Source organism: Cinclus cinclus, chromosome 10 (genome assembly GCF_963662255.1).
Source record: "Cinclus cinclus chromosome 10, bCinCin1.1, whole genome shotgun sequence".
Classification (NCBI taxonomy): Eukaryota; Metazoa; Chordata; class Aves; order Passeriformes; family Cinclidae; genus Cinclus; species Cinclus cinclus.
The window spans coordinates 4,632,966-4,656,655 of record NC_085055.1 but is presented as its reverse complement, the minus strand read 5'-3'; the positions used below and the strand labels follow the sequence as shown (position 1 = coordinate 4,656,655).

The window sequence follows — 23,690 nt, the reverse complement described above, 5'->3', positions numbered from 1 at the left end:
AAAAATCTTCTTTAGCACAATGTAAGAGCTTCCACAAGTATAAATGGGCATTCTTGTATTGGCTTCTGCAAAATGTTTCCAGTTTGTCCCATCCATATTTTTTCAGTGTAGCTTTTGAGCTGTGACATTTATTGCAGAGCAGGACAAAGATTGAAGAGACTTTCTATCATCATCAGGGGAATGCCCAGGAACTGGAGCCTGGCTGTATGCAAGCACCAGCAGCCAGCTCCACAGCCCCATGGTGAGATGCAGAGCCTGGAGGAGGAAGAGGGTTTGCAAATACAAGCAAGGAAGGCTTGTGCTAGTGTCAGTGGCCATGCCTCCTATATTGATTTACTTTTGTTTCCTTTTTTTAATTTTTTTCTTCTTCTTTCCTTCCTCATTTTTCTTCTGACTCAGGCTCCTGGAGTGGATGGGTGGGAATAAAGATGGGAAGTGCTGTAGACACCAGTGCTCAAACACCTCTAAGTGCCACTGCCGGGGTGCCCTGAGCAGGCAGCAGCCTTTTCTCTGGCTGTGTTCCTGTCACAAAGGGACAATGGGCTGGTCCCCTCCAGCCACCTGGGATATTGGAGGGGTGAGCACAGAAGACGTTGTGTCCACCTTGTTGATCCCAGGCGTTCTGTGGAGGTCAGGATGCTCCTGACCCTGGAGAGGAATCGTTAGAGCTGTAACTTTTGAGCCTGCTGAGAGGATGGAGCTGTGGGAGGCATGCAGACACCACAGGCAGTTGTATAAGGTGCATAGAAATAGAGGAAATCTTAATAATGCTGGGAGTTTCTATTGCTACTTCACTCAAAGGAAGAACATGTAGCAAAAATGTCTACCAATTTTCTGAGTGAGCTTTTCCTCCATGCGACCTGACCTGGGAAGTGCAGAACCAGGTGAATTAAGTCTGGGATTTGGCCAGGCAGTGATATGGTTTGTAGGTTTAGGACTGAATATTTGGCATTGGCTGTATATGATAGGGATAGCTGGGATGAATGTGGGTAAAGGGATGGAAAGATGTGTCCATGCATTGCCAGTGGTTTCCTTCAGCCCTGTGTTACAGAGGAGGTGGTGACAGCCCTGCCCTGTCTTTCCCCAGCACCCCGCGGCTCCTGAGCACACGCCCCTGAGATGTCTCTGAAAGATGAAAGCCATGCAGCCACATCCACGCTGAAGAAGCTCGCTGCAGACATGAGCAACATCATCGAGAGCCTGGACACCAGGGAGCTCCATGTGGAGGGGGAGGAGGTGGACTCGGAGGTGCTCACTGACCCCAAAGGCACCGGTGAGTTGACACCCATGTGTTCTCATCCCATGTCCTGCCTGGGCTTAACAATCTGTTGGCAGTTAGGCTACAGCTTCAGGGGTTTTGCCAAGCCCAGCGTTGACTCTGATTTAGAGCCAGGAAACTCATAATACTTGAGCTTTTCAAGTCAAGTCCCTTCTGTGTAACCTTGTCTTTGAGCTTTCTTTAATAAAAATTGCTCTCTTTTGCTGGAGTTAATGCTGCTGTATAAATGCTCCCGTGTTAAAGTGTTGCTGTCTGCTGGCTTTCATGCCCTCATGGATTGTTACAAGGCTGTTGAGCTAACAGTTTTGTGGGGTTTGTGGTCCTTGCAGTGTGCATTCCCTTCTCTGCCATCTACCACACCCATGGGTTCAAAGAGCCGGGCACGCAGACGTACCTCACGGGATGTCCTGTCCGAGTGCGTGTGTTGGAAGTTGAACGCTTCACTTCCACTAAGAAGGTCAGAACTTGCAGAGGTTTCTTTTGATTTCTGTAGAACTATACTTAAAATGCTGTTTGTGCCTTAATTTTGTGCTTGCTCGTTCGTGGGTTGAGGAAGCAGTAATGCCTGTGTCTCAGAAAACGCTTAGGAGAGAAGGTTATCTGTCTATTATAAAATCTAATAAAGCAGAACAGGAAATTGTGAGGCAGAATAATCCTTAAGTAAAGTGGAATAAAGGCTCTTTAGATGAGCAGCTGGGGGAAAATTGCTTATTTCAAAACTTGCATCCTCTGTGATGTTCTCCCCTGCAGGTACCAAGTCCAAATGTTTACACCATCGAGCTGACCCATGGAGAGTTCACCTGGCATGTGAAAAGGAAGTTCAAGCACTTCCAGGAGTTTCACAGGGAGCTGCTGAGGTACAAAGCCTTCGTGCGCATCCCTATCCCCACCAGGAGGTGAGTGTATCCCTATGGGCATGGTGGACTTCGGGAGATGGGATCTTTTAACTTTTTTAATATCATGTCTGTTTGGCTTCACTGGTCCCATTTACTTTGCTGTAAGGAGTTGAGGGAAGAAGAATTCGGTCTTCATGAGTATTTACCAGCTGTAATAAAAATATTTAATCTGTGTGTTTAGCAGCCATAATCTAAGTGATGCAAACATCTCTCTGCTGATGCAGAAAACATTGTCTCCTGGGTCAGCTGGGTCTCCAATCAGCTTTTGAGCTGGATTTGCCTTGAACTTGGGGAAGGGTTATGATAATGCTAGTGGAAATTGCTGGAGCTTTGTGGCTTTCTGACAGCGTGGGCAGGATGTGGGAGGTGTGGGGGTCCCTAGCCAGGCTAGTCTTGGTGCTTGGGATGGCTGGAAATATAAGGGCGAGGAGAAAGGTGTAGGTCAGTGAGAGCTTCCTGATAGAGACAAACATAGAGATATGATAGGAAGGGTAAAATTATGAGGGGTTAAGAGCTGGAGGAACGGAATGCTCCAAAAGCAGGGTGTAGGCTCCCTTTACTTACAAGGGAAAATCGTGGCTGTCAAAAATCAAATTCTGATATTTCTGTGTTGTATTTTGGTTTGTGAGCCAGTTGGAGCACGCTGGCTTCTTAAATGAATCCACGCTATCTTCTTTTCTGGTTTTTTTTTTTTTTTTTTTTTTTTTTGCTATCCTCCCCACCTGCCAGTTTGTAAGCTCTTGCATAGGAAAAATAAAGGCATTGCAGAAGAGGGGTTATGTATTGAGGCATACAGACACTTGCAGCACTGAGACTTGATGTTGGGGTGTGTTTTTCCTTCCAGTCACACAGTGAGAAGACAATCCATCAAAAGGGGAGAGCCGAGGCAGATGCCGAGTCTGCCGCACACCGCGGAGAGCACGGTGCGGGAGGAGCACTTCTCCAGCAGGAGGGTAAGTGCCCACCTCAGTCTGGGGGCCAGAGGGATGCTTTGAGGTGCAGAGAAGCCTGGCAGGTTGCTTGCAAGGCCACACACAATCATAACCCTTGTTTGTTATCATTATGGTATTTTGCTTGACAAAGTTTGGCTTTGACAAGTACCGTTTTAATGTCGAATTCTCTGCTGTGCAATGATGAGGATGCTGCTCCCAGGGTTCATGTGGGCAAAGCTTTCCTCTGCAGTTGGGGAGCGCTGTGATTCTGGGAGTGGTAGTTCCCCTCCTCCCACCTGCTCTGATTTAAAGATAGACAGGGCAGTTTGCAGAGTCAAGTTGCGTGATGGAGGCTGCCCCATGGCCATCAAAATCTGAGGGATTTCAGTGCCATCCCCCTCTGAAAGAGGAGATGACAGTCAGCCTATTGATGCTGAAGTGGGTAATTTTAGCCCAGGCACACGTGTTCTATGTAACTTCATCAGATGTTGACAGATGGGCCCTTCCATGGAGAGGGTGGATGTCTTCCTACCTCCTCGTTGCAGCTTTGCAAGTTAAAAACCCCATGTTTGTTCAGGCTGTGCTTATCGTTCTCTTTCTGCTGCTCCCTCCCTCCTTCCCTGGGCTTTGTGCCACTGGAACTTCAAGGCCCAAAGGATTAAAGGATTGTGTCTTGTGGCTGTGCCATGCAGAGGCCTGCCGTTCACAGCTTCTCTGATGCGTGGGAAGTTTGAGGGGAGAGATGTGGGTTTAAAAGAGGAAGAAAACTGTTTTATAGATAGTTTTTGGGTTTTTTTTAGCTTCTGTTTCCTCTCAGTTTGCTTTGTGTCCTGTAGGACTCTGCCCAGTTTCCCATGCCCAGACAGTTTATTTTTTTCTTTTCCCTTTAACCATGAGGATGGTAAGAGATTCCTTTTCCCATAATGATTTCTTCTCTTCTCCCCTCCTTGCTGGGGAGGACAAGCCCAGCCACTGCTCTCTCTGTGTCCTTGGGACAGGACAGCATGGTCCCTGTGTCCCTCACCCCGTGAACCTTTTGTTTTGGTTAAACAGGCTCTCTCAGTTGCCTCTGAGCCTGTTTTCTCACAAAGCTGATTCCTGTGGGTCAGAAACAATGGGGACTGGTTTGGTATTTTAAATTGTTCTGAAACTTTAGCTTAGTCACAAAAGTTGACCTCCAAAGTGACCCTGCTACAGAACATGTCTGCTGGTGGAAGGTACAAACACAGAACTATGAACAGTAAACAACCTATGATTAAACTGTTTATGGTGTTGAGTTATGATAGCCTGTGAGTACAAATAATGGATTTATTTATCCACTCAAACTGAAAAGTGGATCTGATTTCTTGACTGCTTCCTAATGCCAGACAATTGGATTACAGGAATTTTCAAGAAAAACTTCCACATCCTATCTAAAGTTCTCCATATTTTAATTATAGAAACAGCTGGAGGACTACTTGACAAATATCCTGAAAATGCCGATGTACAGGAACTACCATGGAACAGTAAGTAGAACTTAGTTTGCTTAATGTCTAAAGAATATTCACTTTACAAATGCTGAATTCATTGGAAGAAGACATGCAGCTTCTGCAAGAAGCATTTTGCAGCTGTTTTGTGAGCATTTGGATTAGCTGATTTCTCCAACACAGATGTAATATGATTAAAACCAAAGGAATGACTCGGTGTTAGAGGTTGCTGGTATCATGCAGTGATAACCTCCTCGAGCTAGTTCAGTCCAAACAGTTGGTTGTACATGTATGATGTAGTGAGACTCTGTTTAATTTTGCAGACTGTTTAAGATGGCAAGTTAAGGTTTTAAATACTTTAAAAATTGTAATTCAAGCTGTATTTTTAATTACTCCCTTCAGTCTGAGCTTTGTGCGTGGTTCTGGGTGCAGAGTTCTCTCAGGTTTCTCTTCTGTGCAGTTTCCCTGGACATTAGTGACATTGAGTTTCTGTGTGTGGGATACCCAAAGAGGTGAATGAGTATTTTGTCAGTTCCAAAGGGAGATGGTAGTTGGCTTATTTCCCCAAGTCAACACTATTTGAAATGAGGAGAGACATCAAATCAAGCTTCAAGCCTATTTTAAGAAGTATTTCTTTTAAAACTCATCCTTGAATGTTTCTTGAGAACTCCTCACCTTCACCTGTCAGCCGCAGCTGTGACATCTCTTGGGGATGGTAATTTATTTCCCCTTTTTGTGGCTGCATAATGACTGTGTTACTTCATCTTTTGTATTACCAGCAAAATCTGATGCACGCACTGAGTAGCTGCCAAGTTTAGTGACATTTCTGAGCACAGAGTGATAACTGGGAACACCTGGTTTTCCAACAAGCCAAAAATACTGAACCTTGAGTTTCTGTAGCAGCCACTTCTCTTCCACTTTTGTTGTTAGATATTCTTCTCTTTTGTAGGATTTCCGTTGTGTAGAGATGTTGGGCAGCTGGATGTTGTGTATAAAAGCTTAAAAACTGTGTGCTCTATTGCAGAGCTCAGTATTGAGCACTGCTTGTTCCATGGGACAAAGTGCCCATTGGGTTTGGCCATTGCAGTCTGGATGGCAAGAAATCTTCAAGCTGAGGCTGAGGAAGCTGCATTCCTTAGAGTGCTTCTTTGGGGGGCTGTGGAGCTTAATTCCAATGCAGTGAAGAGCTGTGTTAGTCTGCATGTGGAAAAGAGTAATCTTTTGTTCTAGAAGCAAGATCGGGATAACTTGGCAATTTTGACCAGTAGCATATGCAGTGCGGGGGAGAGTTATTTTACAGTGTGGATCCATCTTGTCACTTTTAGGCAGGCGTTGCCTTTTTGGAAGATTTCTGCTCCTCTGAGAACGTGGGTGATCATTTGGCCAGGCTGTGGTTTGAGACAGGCTGCACAGGGGGCTGGGAGAGGAGATGGGCGGCCCTGCCTTCCTGAGCAGCTGTGGGGTGCTCCCTCCTGGGCTGAATCGCCCTTCTGTCCCCAACCCCCAGAGCCAGATGTCCCTTTTGCACATAAATTCTTAGTTTCTTGTTGGCTTTCACTGAATTTGGCCACAGAGAAGTGTTCAGGGAGGACTTTGCTGCCTGTGGTGGTGGCACGGGTCCTACAGGCAATGCTGGAAGAAAGTACAGGGAAGGAAGTGCTTCCTTTAAAACAACACCCAAACAACCATCACCATTCTCAGACGAGACTAAAGTGAAGATTTCTGGCACTTTCCCTGGAACAGTATTTGTCTTCCTGAGAGCAAAATGAGGGCTTTGCTCTTTCTGTGGTTGAGAAGTCTTTTGCCCGGATGCTGACAAATGCTGTCACTGTCTTAATCTTGGAGCACGTTTGGAGTCCTTTGTGTTCCTCTCATCAAATCCATGTCCCAAGGACTTTTTTAAAATCAGGAACTCTGTTAAAGCAGGCATGGACTTGCAAAGGCAATCTGAGACCTGCGTGGAGTGTAGCCTTTGGTCATTGTGAAAAGCCTGCTTGGGTCAGTAGCATCTCTGAGGAGGTGTTTTTTATATCTGAGCCGCACAGTTTAATGAATTTGCTTTTTTACTTCTTTCATTTTGCATTTGTGGTTACTTTATTTTTTGCCAGTGAGAGCAAACTGCTTTGTACACTGTCTGGAGCATGTGCCATGTATTGAGACAATTGAGCCTGCAAGTCAAGCTTGTGGTTTTGCAGACCTGAAGTCTGTGGTTGATTTAAGGATCAGGTCCACAGTGGCTACGTGGCATTGTAGAGGTTGTGCATTGTCTAGCTTTTTATATTTAATATGTTTTTAATTATTTGATTTATGTGATTAAATCTCATGTCCTCTTCTTCTTTCCAAAACCTTTTTATAGTACTTTCGGGCTGAAGTGCTTCAAGACAATTACTGTTAAAATAAGTGTTGTGGGAATCTCAGTGTGTTAACTGTTCACACTTTTTTTCCTGAAAATTGGAAAATGGAGAAATGGAGAAAAAATGTTGATGCTTAATTGGATTCTGTATAAAAATTTTATTAGTTGGACCTTTGCATTATTTTTGTACAAGCTCCAATACTTAAAAGATGCACAAGCAAAATGAAAATTAAGATTTGATTGGACTGTGTGTATGTGTAATGTTTTGCATGAACTTTAGAGAGAGTAAAAACCTCATCTTAAGTGAAAGCAACGCGACTGAGTACAGCTGAGAAGTGAGTGGCCACTGGTTTGCTTCTGATACAGTCCTTGGATCAGCAGACCTTTGTGAAGGTCCCCACCTAACCCATCAGTATTCCAAGCTATTGCACTTGAAATGCATCAGATTTAGGCAAGTTTTTAATGTGTATTTTGTATAAGCAAAGTTTCTTTTGTGTAAGAAATTGTGCTGAACAGGTATATATATGTTCATAACATATATCATTCTGAAGAGTGTACAGTTCCATGTTGTTGCTAGTGATCCACGCTAATCAGCTTTTGATGCATTTCTGAACCCACTAAATAAAGAACAAAAATGAAATGAACAAAATTAAAAAACACAGCATTGAGAAGCTTAATCCTTTCTGAAATGCAGATGCTCTGTGAAATGTTTACTTACATAAATCATGCATGCTCCACATTGCTGGCAGGACAGAATGGTTGGAACACCTTGCAGCTGGTTCTCTACCTTCCATAGCCTGTCCTCCTGTAGCCCATCACTCCTGTCTGCCTTTTATTTTTTTTTTTCATTTTTTTTTCATTGCCACAGCAATGTCATTGAAGCTGAATTCTGCAGGCCCATATCTCATACCAAAAACATCCTGCTGCAGGTCACTGTGAAACCAGAGTGGGATGCCAGATCCCAGGGAGGCAGCTGGGCAGCGCAGGAATTCCAGTGTGATGGACATTAAAGCTCCTGGCTGCCCTGCCTGCCTCTCCCAGCCTCTCTGTGAATGATGAGCACCTCAGATGAGGCACTGTGATAGTAAAAATAGCTAATTGTAACAATAAATCATTCCATCAGATGCTTTGCACTATGCTGAGGAATTTTCCTTCTCACTGCAGGAATTTATTTAAGGTTTTTTTTCACAAACCAACGCTTGATCAATGTGTTGGATGGGCTCCTGTCACTGCTGTTCCAGAGACTGCTTGGCTGAAGAGGAGGTTGCCATGTTGCCAGACAATCTTTCGTTCTCTTTTATGTAGTGGTAGTTCTGTTTCTGCAAGTAATTTTTCCTCTTGGTTTTCCTTTTTGCTTCTTTGAGGACAATTATTTCTCTGCATGCAGTGCTCCTCAAATTCCTACCAGCTTTCTGGTTCCAGCCAGCATTTTCAAAGGGTTTTGACATTTATTTGCTTTTTTTGTGTGTGTGCCCACTGTGAGAGAAATGTCTGGTTTTCTGATTTGTCTGATAGGAAATGCCACAAAGAAGTTAAAATGGGATCCAGACAAAGAACTGGCCGGAGATTTTGCTTGGGATTTTTGATAAGGGCTTGTAGGGTTCACTGGATTTTTTTAAGTGGTTCCCATCCTGCTTTGAGTGTCACTGCAGAAAACAGCTGAAACATTCATTGGTTTCACCTGGTGCTTTTCCAGAATACTTAGGGAGAAAGGAGAGCAAGCTGATTGGTTAAATAGCATGGGATGACTTGTTCTAACTGCTTTCTGAAAACAGGCTGGAATCACCCTAAAATCAAAGCATGAAAATTGCCTTAGCTGAGTAGAGGTTACTTTATGTCTTTGAGATACTCAGAGGAAAGCAGTATTTTTGTTTTTCTCATGGCCTTGGCAGATATGAGAGGTTTGGGATGGTCCCAGGAGCAGCTGAGCATGATGAGATGGAAGCATCTTCAGTCCTACTGCTGTTTTCAGGGAAAAAATGATGGTACTGGGAAGGGAGCCTGTCCTTAACGTCATCCTTAACACCAAGATAGACTTTGACCCCAAATTTACTGATACTTTTTGTTACACTTGATATCTGAAAATGTCTTTGAGACTTAGGGGTCAACCCATGTAATTCCTGTGCAAACTTGGATTTTGCTGATGAGGGCCTTGAGGCTGGTTTGCCAAAGAGAGATGACAGTGGCCCTTTCCTTGAGAAGAGAAAGCCTTTCCTTGGAGTTGCTGTGGGTGTGGTGGGGCATATCCTGAAGCTGGTACCGACGCTGCCTCCTGTCCCAGCTGCGATTAGGAGCATGGGCTGAGCCCTGGACTGCAGCCCCAGCAGGGTTCATTGCCAAAATGTGCTGTTAAAGGTTCCCTCTGGCTTGCTGCCTGGCCAAAGGGACAGTGACAGCTGCCCTGAGCACGTTTCTGCAGTTGGACAGTTTGATATGACAGTAAATTAGAAGTGGCTGGGTGCAGACAAGGTTCTGTCGTGCAAAGCGACTCCTTCGCAGGGCTGTGCCTGCCCCAGACCTGTCCTGCACAGGACACTCTGGGAGAATGTTTCTCCCTGCTAAAGGGGCCCAGGGCTAATATCCAGCAGACTGCCAGGAATGTCCCACTGTGCCAAGAAAAGCCTGCTTGGTGGAAATTACCCAGTGTCCTATTTTTAGAGGTGAATGTAATCATGCTGATCTTTCTCACCGGCTTTCCTCACTGTTATGTTCTCTGCAATCCCTACTGAAGCAGGAGGAGCCATGAGGAGGCAGGTTCCTTGACTTTGGGATTTGAACTTGCTCTTCTTCTGCCCCATGTGATTTTCCTGTGGATTTTTCAGTTTCTGGAACCTGATGGGCAGTGGTGTGTGTCCAGCACTGACCTGCTGTAGTGACCTTGGAGGATGCTCATGGGTTGTGGGGCTGAACCCACCTGTGGTGTCTTCATCGGGTGGGGAGCTTTAAAGGATGCTCCCAGCTCTGGGCATGTGTCCTCATTTCCCTTCCAGTCACTCTGTGAGAGTCCCTGGAGGGAGGAGAGGACTTGGGCAGCCAGCCAAGATCTAACAGATCCCTGAGCAGTGTCAAACTTGAGTCCTTGTTTCAGCCAAAGATCCAGGAGGGAGAGTACCAGGGAGGGAGTCCCTGTGGTACATTTGAGTTTAACTGTCCTGAAATGTGTTATCCAAAGTACATGTAAAATAAATGAACAGAAAACTCAACTAAAATGCTTTCCTTGGTCTTCTTGAAGATGCTTAAGTGATGGGTGGGTAACATCTGCTCAGGATGTTCTATGGGTCTTGGTGGCAAGTCACTTTGATGAAACAAAAAAATGTGTGGATTTCAGGGTTATAAAGATAGAGAAATCTCTTTATCTTTCCCAGATGGAGTTTGTTGGAGTAAGCCAGCTGTCATTCATCCACGACCTGGGACCAAAGGGCATGTGAGTTGTCTTTCTGGGTTATGATTCACTAGGACTATGGCTTTATGCATAAATACTGTAAAAATTAATAGCTTTCCTTTCTTAGCACTAACTGACTGGAGAATATTTTGCCATCTAGATGTGAAAAATTACTACTGTTCAGATAGAAATGCTACAATTTGGAGAAATGTTTTTGAGTGGGCTGCTTTGTGCGACAGCGCTTATGGGGTTTCCACCTTTCCCTCCCTGCAGCCCTCCCTGTTGAGCCACTTAATTTTCTGCTTCCTGTGCTATAAACTGGGACCCTGTGCTTCTTAAAACTCCTTTATTTTCTTCTGGGGGGCTTATTTTTGCCCTTCATCCAGCTTTCAGGGCACAGCACAGGGGCTGCTTGGGCACAGTTGGAGGTGACAGGAGTTGGCCCTAGGCACAAGGGCTGGGGGTTCAGCAAGCACCCTCTCCAAATCCCTCCTGCACCTCCCTGGGATGATGTTGAGGCACATCCCCCACCCTGACCCTGTTCCTGTCCTTGCAGAGAAGGGTTCATCATGAAGCGCTCCGGGGGCCACCGCATTCCTGGCCTGAACTGCTGTGGCCAAGGGAGGATGTGCTACCGCTGGTCCAAAAGGTACTGCTGGGGTGACACAGGTGGGGATGAAACATGATCCCTGGGCACATAAAAATCCCCATTTGTCTTTTTCTCCCCAAAAAACTGTGAGAGAATCTTGCTTTTTTTTGTGAAAGCCACAGTTTTTCAGCTTGGAAAGGCCCGTGGGCTATTCTGTGCATCACCCTTCTGTGTGATGGGGCTTTTTTCCTTCTTTGGAGTTCACAGAAGGGACTTGTTACTCCAGAGAAAATCTAGGATTTCCTAGAGCTGACAGAAATGGCAGTGACCTCCCAGACTGTGCCCACTTTCCCTGCTGCAGGAGCACAGGTGGCTCTGTGCCTTCAGGAGGGAATGTGGCGGGTGACCTGACCCAGGCAGAATTTAGCCTGGCTTTCTGAGCTTCCCTTCTTCAATTTACAAAATGAAAATCAATTAATTGAAACACTCTTTAGACTGCTTCAGGTCAGGATCAAATCAGACGTGACCTGCAGCACTAATGAGCTGTTTGGTGCAATTAAGCTTGGCATTGAATACATTGCCTCTTGCTTGTTATTGCAGGTATTGAATCCTAATGTTTTCTCCTGTTCCCATGTCCCTTCTTGCTGCTGACAGATATCATTTGCTGTTTCCATCCTTTTACACTCTGTGTTAGGTCTTGGTGTTGCCAGGGGCTGGGAGATGTGTGCTGTGGGAGAGTACCTGTGTTACCAGGCAGCCTCCAAAAAAATCCAGGGTGTATTTCCTGAAGCATGCCCTTCCCAGGCAAATCTTTCCATTTGAAAATCTAAATAGCCATATCTGCCTTACAGCAACAATTTCTTAGTTGGTGGAGCTTCCCCAGGCATTATGCACCTTTGGATTTTATGATCACCTATGGGCTGTAATTCGTTTAATCTTTAATAGTTCTGTTTTCTAACAAAACCTTTCTGCATTCTTGTGAAGAAAAGGTCCTCTTTCTGCACAATCTTTCCAACATTTCTTAATTTAGGTTTACAGAAGATCTCTATAATGAGGGCACAAGGAGATAAAGATGTGATCCTCTTTCAGGTCAAATCATTAAACCATCACCAGTTCTTTTTCTTTTTTATGGGAAAAAAAAAAAGTCTTTTCCTCTTGATATTCCTCAGTTAGCCCTTTCTTGTGTTGTCCAGAGCTCAGGCTGTAGTGGGGACAGTAGCACATCCAGCTCTGATGGATCTCCATTTTTCTTTAGAGCCTGGAAAGGGAGTAAGAGAAGTCTTTGATTGGGATTGTGTAGAGAATATCACAAGCGAGACACTACACTCCCATCTTGGCCCACTGGGACTGATAGTTTATGCATCAATAAATAAGCAAGTAACAGTAATATTTCCCAGAGAAGGTTATTTAAAGGAGGGATTTTGAGATATGGAGGAGGATAGTAGGGTAAAGCTGTGAATGGGCACAGGCAGGACTCCTCAGGCATGTAGAGCTGCCTGGGAAAAACAGAAGGGAGACTATTTGGAAATATACCCTGTGGGATGTTTAAGAGTGAAATTATAGGCCATATAGAGAGGGGAGGTATTTGACACCAAATGAGAGCTGATGCTGGGTAACTCTTTCAGGGCCCTGAAAACAAGGGAAAAAAAATGGTATCTGATAAAAAATTAGGGGAAATAGCTGTGGAGCTGAGACTGTTACTAAAGATACAAGAATGAACAGATTTTTGCAGTGTTTTTGTGCTGCTTTGTGTGTTTCTGGGTGTACAGAAGAATGAAGCAAAGGTCTGGTGATGGAGACCTGTGTAGGACAGAGTTGACTGGTTACCCCAGCTACGCTGCAGGGGGAGAAAAAATTAGAAATGCCATTCACAATAAAAAATGTGTTTTTCCCAGAGTTGCCTCGAGGCTACAGTATTTATGTAAAACCTGCTGGTCATCCCTCCTCATGTGTTTCTAACAGGGTGCCTGTTGCTTGGCAATAAAAGCTTTCCAAAATGCCTTGTTCACATATTTTGATAGGAGTGAAAGTGATCCTAGCATCAGAATTAATGTTAGAAATGTCAAATAACTCCCATATAGCATACAAGCTGAATAAAAATCAGGGACGGAGGAATCCTTGTTGTACCTTGCCTCATGCTCAGAGGTTTATGACCAGGGAGCTTCTCATGGGTTTTGTTAAACAAGGGAACCTGTATTTTTAAAGACTCCTGTAAAAAGGAGTTTTTTAATACTCTAAAAGGTCTATATTGAATTAAAAGTCATTACCCAAGTTCATAAAATAGACACTATCCTGCTCAAGAAAACCACTAGCTCCTGAGAATAATTTTTACCATTTAGTAGATTTCCCCGATAAATGATTTGCACGTGTTTTGAAGAAGCACTTTTCCATTTTATCAGCTCTTTTTGTGGCACATGTTTTGAAGTCTGGCATGGGTGTGAAATCCAGGTGACGTGGTTGCTGTGTCTATCCAGGTGGCTGGTGGTGAAGGACTCGTTCTTGATGTACATGAAGCCTGATTCAGGAGCCATTTCCTTTGTCTTGCTGGTTGATAAAGAATTCAACATCAAGATAGGCCGGAAAGAAACAGAAACTAAATACGGGTTGCAGATCGACAATCTCTCCAGGTAAGAAAACAACTTTGTTTATAATCTCCTTTTAGTTTGCTTTTGCTGTTTTAAGGAGAAATCGATGCTTCTCTGCAGGAGGGGCTAACAAGCCTGGGTAGCTGCTGCTGGTGTGCTCAGGCCTGCTGGGGATTTGGCCCTAATGCTGATTATTTCCCTTGTCTTAATGAGGCATTTGGAGCCTGTTTGTCCATCCCTGTGGTTATTGCTGGGTCCTGGGGCATGGTACATGCTGAGTTGCACAGTCTGGTTTGGCAGTAATTGCTTAGGTAATTTTTTAGGCGCTCTGTTCTCTTTATGCTGCAAGCAGGGATGTTTTCTTCTGCGTCCCAATGGAGTATTACTCAAAAGACATGCTAGTGGGGGATTAAGAGATATTTAATGTTTTTATGTTAGCGCACAGTATAAATTCATCTCTTAAAAGATACAACATTAACTGGCTCCAACTCCAAGTTAAGCTGGTGGTAATAATTCAAACATGGGTAGATTTTTTTGTGCTTGGCAGTGCAATACTGTTAGTCACTCAGAGCAGCTCAGTGCTGAGCATTCTTTTGCAAACAAAACAGCGAAGTCCCTGTTTTTTGTGTAAATAAAATATGACTAGTACGATTGCATTTACCAACATGGACAAGCGATGATGAGCAGCCCAATTAAATGGAAATGGCTTCAGCCTCCTGCCCTGTGCTCTTACAGGTCGCTGATTCTGAAGTGTAACAGCTACAGACATGCCCAGTGGTGGAGGCAGGGCATAGACGAGTTCATCCGGAAACACGGCAAGGACTTTCTGACGGAGCATCGCTTCGGCTCCTATGCGGCCGTGCAGGAGAACACCCTGGCCAAGTGGTGAGCACCTGTTACCTGCCTGCCCTCGGCAAAGCAGCTCTGATGAACATAGCTGGTAGCCTTTGCTATGCTAGCTGTGGGGACTGGTGATGATTGAAGAAGTTGCAAAAAAAAAAAAAAAAAAAAAAAGCAGCTATCTTCACCAGGGACGGAGTAGCAGTGCTGGTGGCTGGAGCTCTGTGTCACAGCTCCTTGTGTTTTACAGTGTCAAGTTCCATTTAAATTCAAATGTGTTGGGTGTTTGTTATTGTAAGGATAAAGAGAACAAAAGGGAATCAACAAATGCAGACCTGGGTATAGTAGGAGGGTGGCTGGGTTTTATGCACGCAGCAGCCCCTAAGAAATCCTTCTGTCCCCGGTGTAACCTGACTGCACTAATCCATTCCCAGAAGTGCCTCAAAAACTGGATTCTAGCTGGAAGCAGATTAGTGCTTTTCCTGCAATGTCTGCCTTGCAACAACCTCTGCCTGAGTACTTCCTATAAATCAAAGGAAACACCATTCTATTTTCCTTTCCTGAGAGACAAACCTGACTTGCATGTCAAGCAGAACCCAGGAATACTGGGTGAAGTTGCAGAAGTGTCATGAGGCACTTAGTATTCCCTTAATGTGCTGTTGCATCAAGCTCCTGGTAGCAGCTTTGAATTCTTCCTCCGTGTTCTCCTGATTCTGGAAATTAGGGTTATGTTTGCTTTTGAGAAGAGAACGCAAATGTCATTAGCATGGAACCCCATTGCTCTTCAGCTGTGTACTTTGTTAATGAAGGGGAGGAGGCATAGCTCTGCACTCTGTTTACTTTTGCAGGTATGTCAATGCCAAGTGGTACTTTGAAGACGTTGCAAATGCCATGGAAGCTGCTAAAGAAGAAATTTTCATCACAGATTGGTGGTTCGTACTGACATGTTTGGGTGTTGCCCAGCTGTCTCTCTGGGGATGCTCCTGACAATGCAGCACTGTTTGGAGCCCTACAGTATGGCAGCTAGCCCTGCAGCCAGATGGTTTGGCAACACACCCAAACCTCTCCTTGTGTTGTGTTCAAAGGCCTTTTCAGGAGGGCTGGCAGCAAAAGCACACGCTTCAGATCAACAGCTTGGTTCTCTCCCTCCACGGAAATGCCTGAAACTGCACGGAGGCACCACCTGAAGGGCAAATGTGGTGGCTTGAGGGGCTCCTCAGGAGCGTAAATAGCTGCAAATCTGAGGGGCATGGGTGTCTTTGAGTCTATCAGGGAACAGGAATGCTCAACAGTGCTCTTGCCATGGGATCCCCTTTCAGCTCCTCCTCACTGCCTTGGGAAGCTTCATGCCAGTGGTGGGAACATCTTGTGGGTGTGTCCCTTTGGTCTGCCCAGTGCTCATGGATTCCCCCTATGCAACATCAGGCGGCAGTTTCAAGAGCATCTCATTTCATACCCATTGTCTTATACTTAGTGTTTTATTCAGACAATTGTTAAAGTATCGTGGAATTCCAAAATTTACCTAGGTCTTGATGTATAATAGGATGTAGCAATATGCTTTATCCAAGCCCAAGTTGTCATGCCTGGTACAAAAGTAAAGGAGTGAATTCTGTCACCTTGCTGTGCAGGAGTTAGATGAGATTGCTTAACTATTTATTGTAATCCTTAAAATGATAAAGTGTCCTGTTCAGAGATCCTATTGCTTCGTCTTTAGACAGCAAGGAAAAATCAGCACAAATTGTTCTGTTCAGATAGCTCACGTACCTAGAGAGCTGAAATCCCACTCTTCTTTAATTTTTATGTCTGCATATTTCTTTCAGATCTACCTCTGGGTTTTCTTTTGTTGCATCTTTCTTTCAGAGATAGAGTCCAAATTTCCCTATTTATACATCACTGTTCAGCCTGGTCTCGTGGGTTGTTGAATATGAAGATGAATGTGCTGGACATGTCCCCTGCCCTCTGTAATGCTCATTTATTAAAGAACAAAGAGCAGGATATTAGAGAATGCATCACTCTGGGACATGAGCTTTCACATCCACTTTATTTAAACTTCAATTCTTTTGCTTCCCAAGTTGGTTATTTAGGCAGGTGCTTTGTTTGCAGGCTACATCTGCTGTGTTTTTTATATCCCTTTATTTTCTTAGGCTGAGCCCGGAAATCTTCATGAAGCGACCGGTGGTGGAAGGGAATCGCTGGCGGCTGGACTGCATCCTCAAGAGGAAAGCAGTGAGTGAGCTCCAGCTGCACCCTTACCCTGCACCCACCCTGCCAGGGGGTCACACTGGGGCTGGAGCACTTCCACCATTCATTTTGGTAGAGATGAGAGTTAAAGCCTCACATCAGATGGCCTTGGAATATTTTGATTTGTTCCCCTTGTTTGGGAATGTTTTGGTGGAGCGCAGAGGCAGAAGGGTAGATCCTCTTGATTGCCCCAGGTTTGGGTCACTTCAGCCTTGCTTTACAACTGTCCCAGTTCCTGGTAGGTCAACGACCTGCTGCTGTCCATGCTTTCCATGTGATTTATGTAATTTAGAGGCACAGGGAAGGCTGAGAACTTCATAGTGTGTTTATGAATGTGGGCTGTGCTCCAGCTGTTTACATACCCTGTGATAACACTGGTGCTGAAAAGAGCTTGCCCATATCAACAGCGAGTCACAAGGCTTATTCCCATGGCTGGGAAACCTCTTGGACTCCTGGTGTAGTAGAAAGGCAGAAGTCCACATGGATACAGACTTAAACTGAAAAGGGGCAGGTTTAGATTAGATACTGAGAAGAGATACTTTCCTGTGAGGGTGGTGAGGCCCTGGCACAGGTTGCCTGAGAAGCTGTAGCTGCCCCAACCCTGGAATTGTTCCAGGCCAAGTTGGATGGTACTTTGAGCAACCTGGACTAGTGGAAGGTGTCCCTGCTCATGGCTGGAGGTAGAACAAGATGGTCTTGAAGTTCCCTTCCAGCCCAAACCATTCTGTGATTCTGCAGCATGCTGAAAATAGTCTTTGGCCCTTTGCCCTTTCAAACCAGTTGTTGTCACAGTCCTTTCCCCTCCACATACCTAGGTAAGAAATGAGGGGTTTGTGTCTGACTGCTGTTGATTTGGAATTACTCTTGTTTTCTGACAAAAATAAACTGGCCACATGACTCCCTCAAAGGAGGAATTTGGCTTCTTTTTATTACATTGACGTGGATTTTGTTATGGCTGTAAAAACACTGTGATAGGTGAGTGAGATCAGCTCCTGGAAATGCTTGCTCTGTCACATGTGGTGTTTCTTTGACACAACAGGGCAATCAGCAACCTGATGTCATGGTGTAGGGGTGAGGCTGCCTTGGACTTCCCTGGGTGCAGTGCAGAACAGAGTATCATCCACAGTTTGGAGATTGCCTTAGTTCTTGGTAGCAGCTTCATGGGAACAGGAATTCAAAAGGCTGTGGAAAGTTCAGGTTCCAAGTTTAAGTTGTTAAACTCTAGTGCAAGCTTTTAATTCATGCTGATTTATGGGAAATTGAGGTATCCCAGTGTGTGACCAGTATTTGCCAAGTTTGGGAGGCACTTGGCACATTTGAAGATGCTTTGAGTTCTTAGAAACCCTGCCATGGATACAATGCTGGTCACAAAAAAACACCATGTTTTTAGCACTGCTCAGTGTATTCCAGGAGGTTGTTTATCTCTACCAGCAGAAAGAACTTCTCTGCTGGTGCTGAGTTGGTGACATCCCCTTCAGGAGGGGGATGTCTGTGTGGCCTCACTGTGTCATCCTGCAGGAGCATTTAACTGGGCAGCCCTCAGGGCAACATGGAGCAGCAGAACACTAAGCTTTAGTGGATGAACATGAGTGAATCACGCTTGCAAAATCTACCTCAAAGGGTGTGTAAAAGGAATTGCTGTAGGAATGACCTATGGAAGGACCTTGACATGGCTCAAACAAAAACAACAAAGCCCACACAAACCGAGGTACTGAGCCCTTCTCAGAAAGCTGAAGAGCTTTCTGAAGTAGGCTGGTCCTACCCGGCTGTGGGGTTCCCATGGACGATCTGAAAGAGCCTAACCAAGAGCAAGTAACCTCAGTTAGCATTTCCATCAGCAGACACAACACATTTACTGCCTCTTAGCTTTTCCTCCCTTTGGAAACAGACTGTATCCATCAATGTGCCTGCATTCCGTGTGTTCTTTTTTATTTCTGACAGCAACAAGGAGTGAGAATTTTTGTTATGCTGTACAAAGAGGTAGAGCTTGCCCTGGGGATCAACAGTGAATACAGCAAGCGGACGCTCATGCACCTTCATCCAAACATAAAGGTAACTGCACAGGGCTGTGTGGAGGGTGTTTGCATTCAATTGTTCTTGATGGCTGGTGCTGATCCAGGTGTATTTGGGTAGGAGCTGCAAATTCAGGAGTGCTTCCCACCACTGCAATGGGAATAGTCTGACAAGGCACACCCATATAGTGACTGCCACATCTGGCAACTTAATTTCTTCAGGTTCTAATGGAACGTAAAATTGCTTAGTTTAGATTTGCCAAAGTAACTATTCACCTTAATTCACAAGAAGTGTATTTCATGTGACAAGTTAATGGGGTTACATCAGATGGAAAATTAAAATCTGAGAGTGTTGTCTCATTTCAGCATTTCTGCTCAAATGTGAATAATGAGAGTCAACACTGGGTGTTAATGTTCCCACCACAGAAGAACAGTATTGTATTGTCCTGTGCTGTTAAACTGATTTTCTGGCACCAAGCAGAAAATCAGTTGTGGCAGACAAACCAGTAGATAAGGCTAGATCCAGTCTCTTAGAGACACCTACACCTTAATGAGCAGTAAGATACTTGTTATGCTTGAGTGGTTTATTTTCACTTGATAAGTTGTCACAGCAAAGGGAAGCACCCATTCATCATTTTTGCCATGCAAGTGGACAATACACACAAGCTGTGTCACAGGTTTTGGGAGCAGCCAGGTGAAACTCAGTAGTTTTTTTTCCAGTAAGCTAGTCTAGTGGCTCTATCATCATAAATAAAACTCTGAGCATATATACAGAAATCAGGGTTCTGTAGACACTTGTCAGAGAGAAATTCCTAAACAAATGCCAAACAACTTGATTTTAAGTGGGGGGAAAAAGCCACCCGACTTCTCATTTCACTTGTGTGGTGGCAACAGCCAAAGAAGTGACTCAGATCACCAATATGTTGTTTTCTTTCAGAGAAGGCTCTGTGTTTGGAAGCTCAGCTAATACAGCTCAGCTGAAGCAGTTTCTTTGTCTGTGGTCCTCTTATGAAGCTGTTGTAAGGGTGACCTATCCCAACATTGCTGCCTGGGATTCCTGCATCCTGGGGAAACGCTTACCTGCCATATGGGTCACATCAACTATGGGGAAATTGACTAGCTTCCAGTAACAATTCCAGCATTTCTCCAAACATCAAAAAAAAAAAAAACTGAACAGCTCTCTGCCTGGAAGGATTTAAATTTAGCAACGATGCTGAGCTCGAGTGCTGCTTTCCTCACAGGTCATGAGGCACCCAGACCACGTGTCCTCCTCCGTGTACCTGTGGGCCCACCACGAGAAGCTGGTGATTGTTGACCAGTCCGTGGCATTTGTGGGTGGCATTGACCTGGCCTACGGGCGCTGGGACGACGACGAGCACCGCCTGACCGACGTGGGCAGCGTCAAGCGCGCCGCCGCCGGAAAGTCGGTGTCCACCGCCAACCTGGCAGTAAGTGGGCTGGCTCCAGCTGCTGGCCACAGTCAGCCACAGCAGGGCTGGGGCAGGGGTGAACAGGCTGGGTCCTCTTCTGAGCTCGGGGTTGGAGTTTGGAGCTTTAATGACAAATAAGTGATGAGAAGGAGGATCTAAGCATTAAATGACTCTTTAAGGCTAGGTGCTGACAAGCCTCTGCTAGCGTACAGAGATAAGAGAGCTGGGTTTCCCCTGGAGCTTGGAACAGCAGCCACAATTTGAAGTCTGTGTTCTTAAAATCATAGAATCTTAGAATGATTTGGGTTGGAAGATCATGTTGTTCCTACCTCCATTGTGGGCAGGGACATCTTCCACTAGGCCGATTTGCTCCATGTTCTGTCCAGTCTGGCGGTGAAGGCTTCCAGGGATGGGGCATCCACATCCACATCTGGGCAACCTCTCTTTTCTTAACAAGACTTAGAAATACAGAGTAAGCACTTGCAGAGTGTTTTAAAATGTTTGTTGTTTGTGCCCTCAGCAGCTGCCTTGTTTGCTGGGCTTTCTCCTAGCCTGGGTCTGTATGAAACCACGTCTCTAATAATTTGAGACATCTAGGTTGATGAGAATTGGGAGTAATAACCCAGAGTGAATTTATGGATCTAGGCTTTCCTGGTGAGTGCCTCCTCACTACAGACTCTGCCCAGAAAGCATGCCTAATTCCCACCAAAGTGTGTCAGTCACAGAGAAAAATTTGGCTCATGGTTGTTTCTGAGCACTGATCTGCACGAGAATCTGTAGTTAAAGGGGAACCTTTTCATACCTGACCTGCAGCCATGTCTTGTGTCTTTTAAGTCTGCAATGGAGTCGACTGAGCATGTCCCGCTGCAGCCTCAGACTCTGGCCCCAGAGAGCCACTTGATTGAGAGAAATGCTGATGATGCCCCAGACACAACAAAAATGAAAGGAGTAGGAAAACCCAGAAAGTTTTCAAGGTTCAGCATTTACAAGCACCTGCACAGACATGGCATGCACCATGCTGACAGCGTCAGCAGCATTGACAGTGAGTCAAGTAAGTGATGTTCAGCTAAATAATGTATATAAAGGATGTGTGGAGGTGGGTGGGTGGGTGTATGTGCACGTTCTCATGATTTCTGGGGCAATGTGTTCTTTGTATGGAAGGAAAGTTGACAAGTTACCTAACTATCAGAACAATAGCTGTGTGTAGTCAACATGTAAATTTGTGTCACTGCAAAATAGAGAAGAAAGGTTTTATGTGGATTTTTTATTTAGCTAATTATCAATTTTCATGAGCCATCAGATGATGTGATACAGTGTATGTGATTCTTAGTGTTTGTCTTGTTGGAAAGTGTTAATTCCTGCAAGAGACAATTGAATCTTTCATTTTTCAACTTGGATTTATTATAACAAGAAATAATTTCTGAATGGGATTATCCCCTCTTGTAGACTAGTGTTAAAAGCTAGGTTTTAAATAAGTTCACTTACATGGAAATGTTCTAAATTTACGTACTTACTGGAGAGGAAAATCTATTCAACAGTTGAATATTTAAATGCAGCTTTTAATTCCCAACATTAAAGATAACTTCAGTGCCAAAATTACAAGGAGCAGCTCGGCAGTTGTTCCAGAATGAAATTCTTCCTGGAAGTCCTTGGCTTCTGGAGATGGGGGAATTTACTGGAATTTCCATCCCCTCCCTGCGGATCTTTCTCTTGCCTCTGGCTCCGCATGGGGGTCTTGATTGCAGTCAGCTCTGGACACGGCCATGGCTTTGTACTTCATTACATGTTTGGGTTAAAACCAGCTGGGTCCTGAATGTGGTCCTTTGCCTGGCAGTCATTTGTAGTTTCAGCAAGCTGACATCTGGTTTGAGATCCTGTCTGCCAGGTGTCTTCAGACAGGAGCAGGCACCAGGGTGACAGAGGTGGACGTGTTTTTGCCATGAATAGAGCATCTTGACTTTCTGCAGGTTACTCTAACCCCACTAGGAGCCAACCGAATATAATCCAGAGTTTAAGGCCCCATCTGAAAATGTTCCATCACCACAGTGAATCCAAACAGGGGCTCGCTGAGCCTCGGGAGGGTAAGTGAAGGAAGGCAGTGCTGTGAACCCCTCCAGGCTTTAGCTGCTGTTGTTTTTGCATTATAACTATGGTGAGAGTGAGGTTGGGTGCCAGGATCAGCCTTCGCTGCTTGTTGTTCTCCCAGCATCCTTATCCGTCCTCTGTGGGCATCCTGGCAGGAGAGCCTTCTCCAGAAACTACAAATACTGCAACATAAATAAATAAGAATTAAGAACCCCAAAACAACAACAACAAACCAAAATCAAACAAATGAGCAAACAAAAAATGTGCAATAATGACAGCAGGGAACAGAAATAGTTCTGATTCTGGTATGTGATGATTTCAGCCGCTCTCATCCTATGAAGGAAAGAGCTGTTACTGGAACTGGGAAGTTCTGTATTGGATATTTTTTAAGTAAGCCTGATGCAGGAAGACATGCAAACAGAGAAAGCAGCAGAGTGGCTGCTGACAGTCCTATGTTTGGACAAAGACTTGTGTCCCCTCTTTTGCTTCTAATTAAAACTAAGGAAAGCACACTCAGTTGAGAAAGGAGTCGGGTGGCTGTGAGCACTGAGCTGTTCCCATCTCTGGACTGGTGTTGGAAGAACCTGTCCCAGTGTGGTACATTTCCAAGATGCCTTTGGGTTCAGGAATGGAGTGAGGAGCAGTTCTTCAGCATCATCTTCTTGCAGACGTCTTCCTCTAAGGCATTAATTGCCAATTATAAAATACTGGTTACAAAGTAGTGGCAGGCAACAAAGCATTTCTGTGTCTTTGTGGAGACAGTGTGCAGTCTCCCCTGTGCCTTCATGCTCACTCATGAGTCACTGTGCAGGCGTCAGAGTGCAGCATACAGAGAGTGTGCTGGCCTGTGTCCCACACATTCCCATTCCCACCCCAGCATGTCGAGTCAGTGATTCCCCAGCTCCACCTGGACTCTCACTAGAAGCTCGAGCTTCCTAAGGCAGCTGTGGTACAAACCTGCTGCATGGCATTTCTGGCATGGCTTGGCTCAGCTTGGCTCGGCAGGGTCACAGCGTTGCTGGCAGTGCTTGCTTTGTGTCCCCGGTCTTGTGTTGCTGCCAGTGTGTGTTTTGTTGACTGTTAAAAGTTGGTTTTTCTGTGTGCTAAACTGTTTTATGGTTACCTGGTGGCATGGTTGGATTAGGAGGAGGTTTAGGCTCGTGGCATTGGTGTATAATTACTGTGTTAGTATTTGGTGTCACAGATGAAGGCTGCTCTCGGGTCAGGAAATAACACCAGTTAACTGTTTATGGTCTAGGCCAACATTTTTGGATTTTTTAAGAGTGAGGAAAAAGAGTTCACTGCCCAAAAATATGTGCTCTGGAAAAGGGATCCTGTTAGGAGAGAATATTCTGCTTATTTTAGATCATTTTTAATCAACACAAATGTGGAATTCAGGATCCATTTGTTCAACATGTAAAATTGTATCAAAAATTACACTGCTGTTTGGAAAAAACAAAATAATACTAAGAAAACCCACAACACTTCATGAGGGAACATGAACATCTCATTCTAGGTAATAAATACTACTTCTATTAGATGAGATACACCCTGCTAGTGAGGCAAAATAATAAACTCTCTAGTAGAGAAGATGGAATTA

At 44.8% G+C, this 23,690-nt stretch overlaps 1 protein-coding gene across 2 annotated transcripts in view; it reads left to right on the top strand.

Annotated features, from left to right (window-relative positions):
* The first annotated feature begins 1,119 nt into the window (after positions 1-1,119).
* The window catches only part of PLD1 (phospholipase D1), a 39,352-nt gene continuing 16,781 nt past the window's right edge, over positions 1,120-23,690 (top strand). Inside the window, exons 1-15 of one of the 2 annotated variants that reach the window (XM_062498878.1) lie at positions 1,120-1,273; positions 1,609-1,736; positions 2,030-2,175; positions 3,020-3,128; positions 4,547-4,612; positions 10,292-10,350; positions 10,865-10,957; positions 13,372-13,524; positions 14,218-14,367; positions 15,171-15,254; positions 16,467-16,548; positions 18,505-18,615; positions 19,817-20,020; positions 20,840-21,056; positions 21,973-22,086. In XM_062498878.1, coding sequence (XP_062354862.1) covers positions 1,120-1,273; positions 1,609-1,736; positions 2,030-2,175; positions 3,020-3,128; positions 4,547-4,612; positions 10,292-10,350; positions 10,865-10,957; positions 13,372-13,524; positions 14,218-14,367; positions 15,171-15,254; positions 16,467-16,548; positions 18,505-18,615; positions 19,817-20,020; positions 20,840-21,056; positions 21,973-22,086 — 1,870 coding nt within the window. The remainder of the gene's footprint in view (positions 1,274-1,608; positions 1,737-2,029; positions 2,176-3,019; positions 3,129-4,546; positions 4,613-10,291; positions 10,351-10,864; positions 10,958-13,371; positions 13,525-14,217; positions 14,368-15,170; positions 15,255-16,466; positions 16,549-18,504; positions 18,616-19,816; positions 20,021-20,839; positions 21,057-21,972; positions 22,087-23,690) is intronic. The other variant, XM_062498879.1, reaches the window with a different exon arrangement.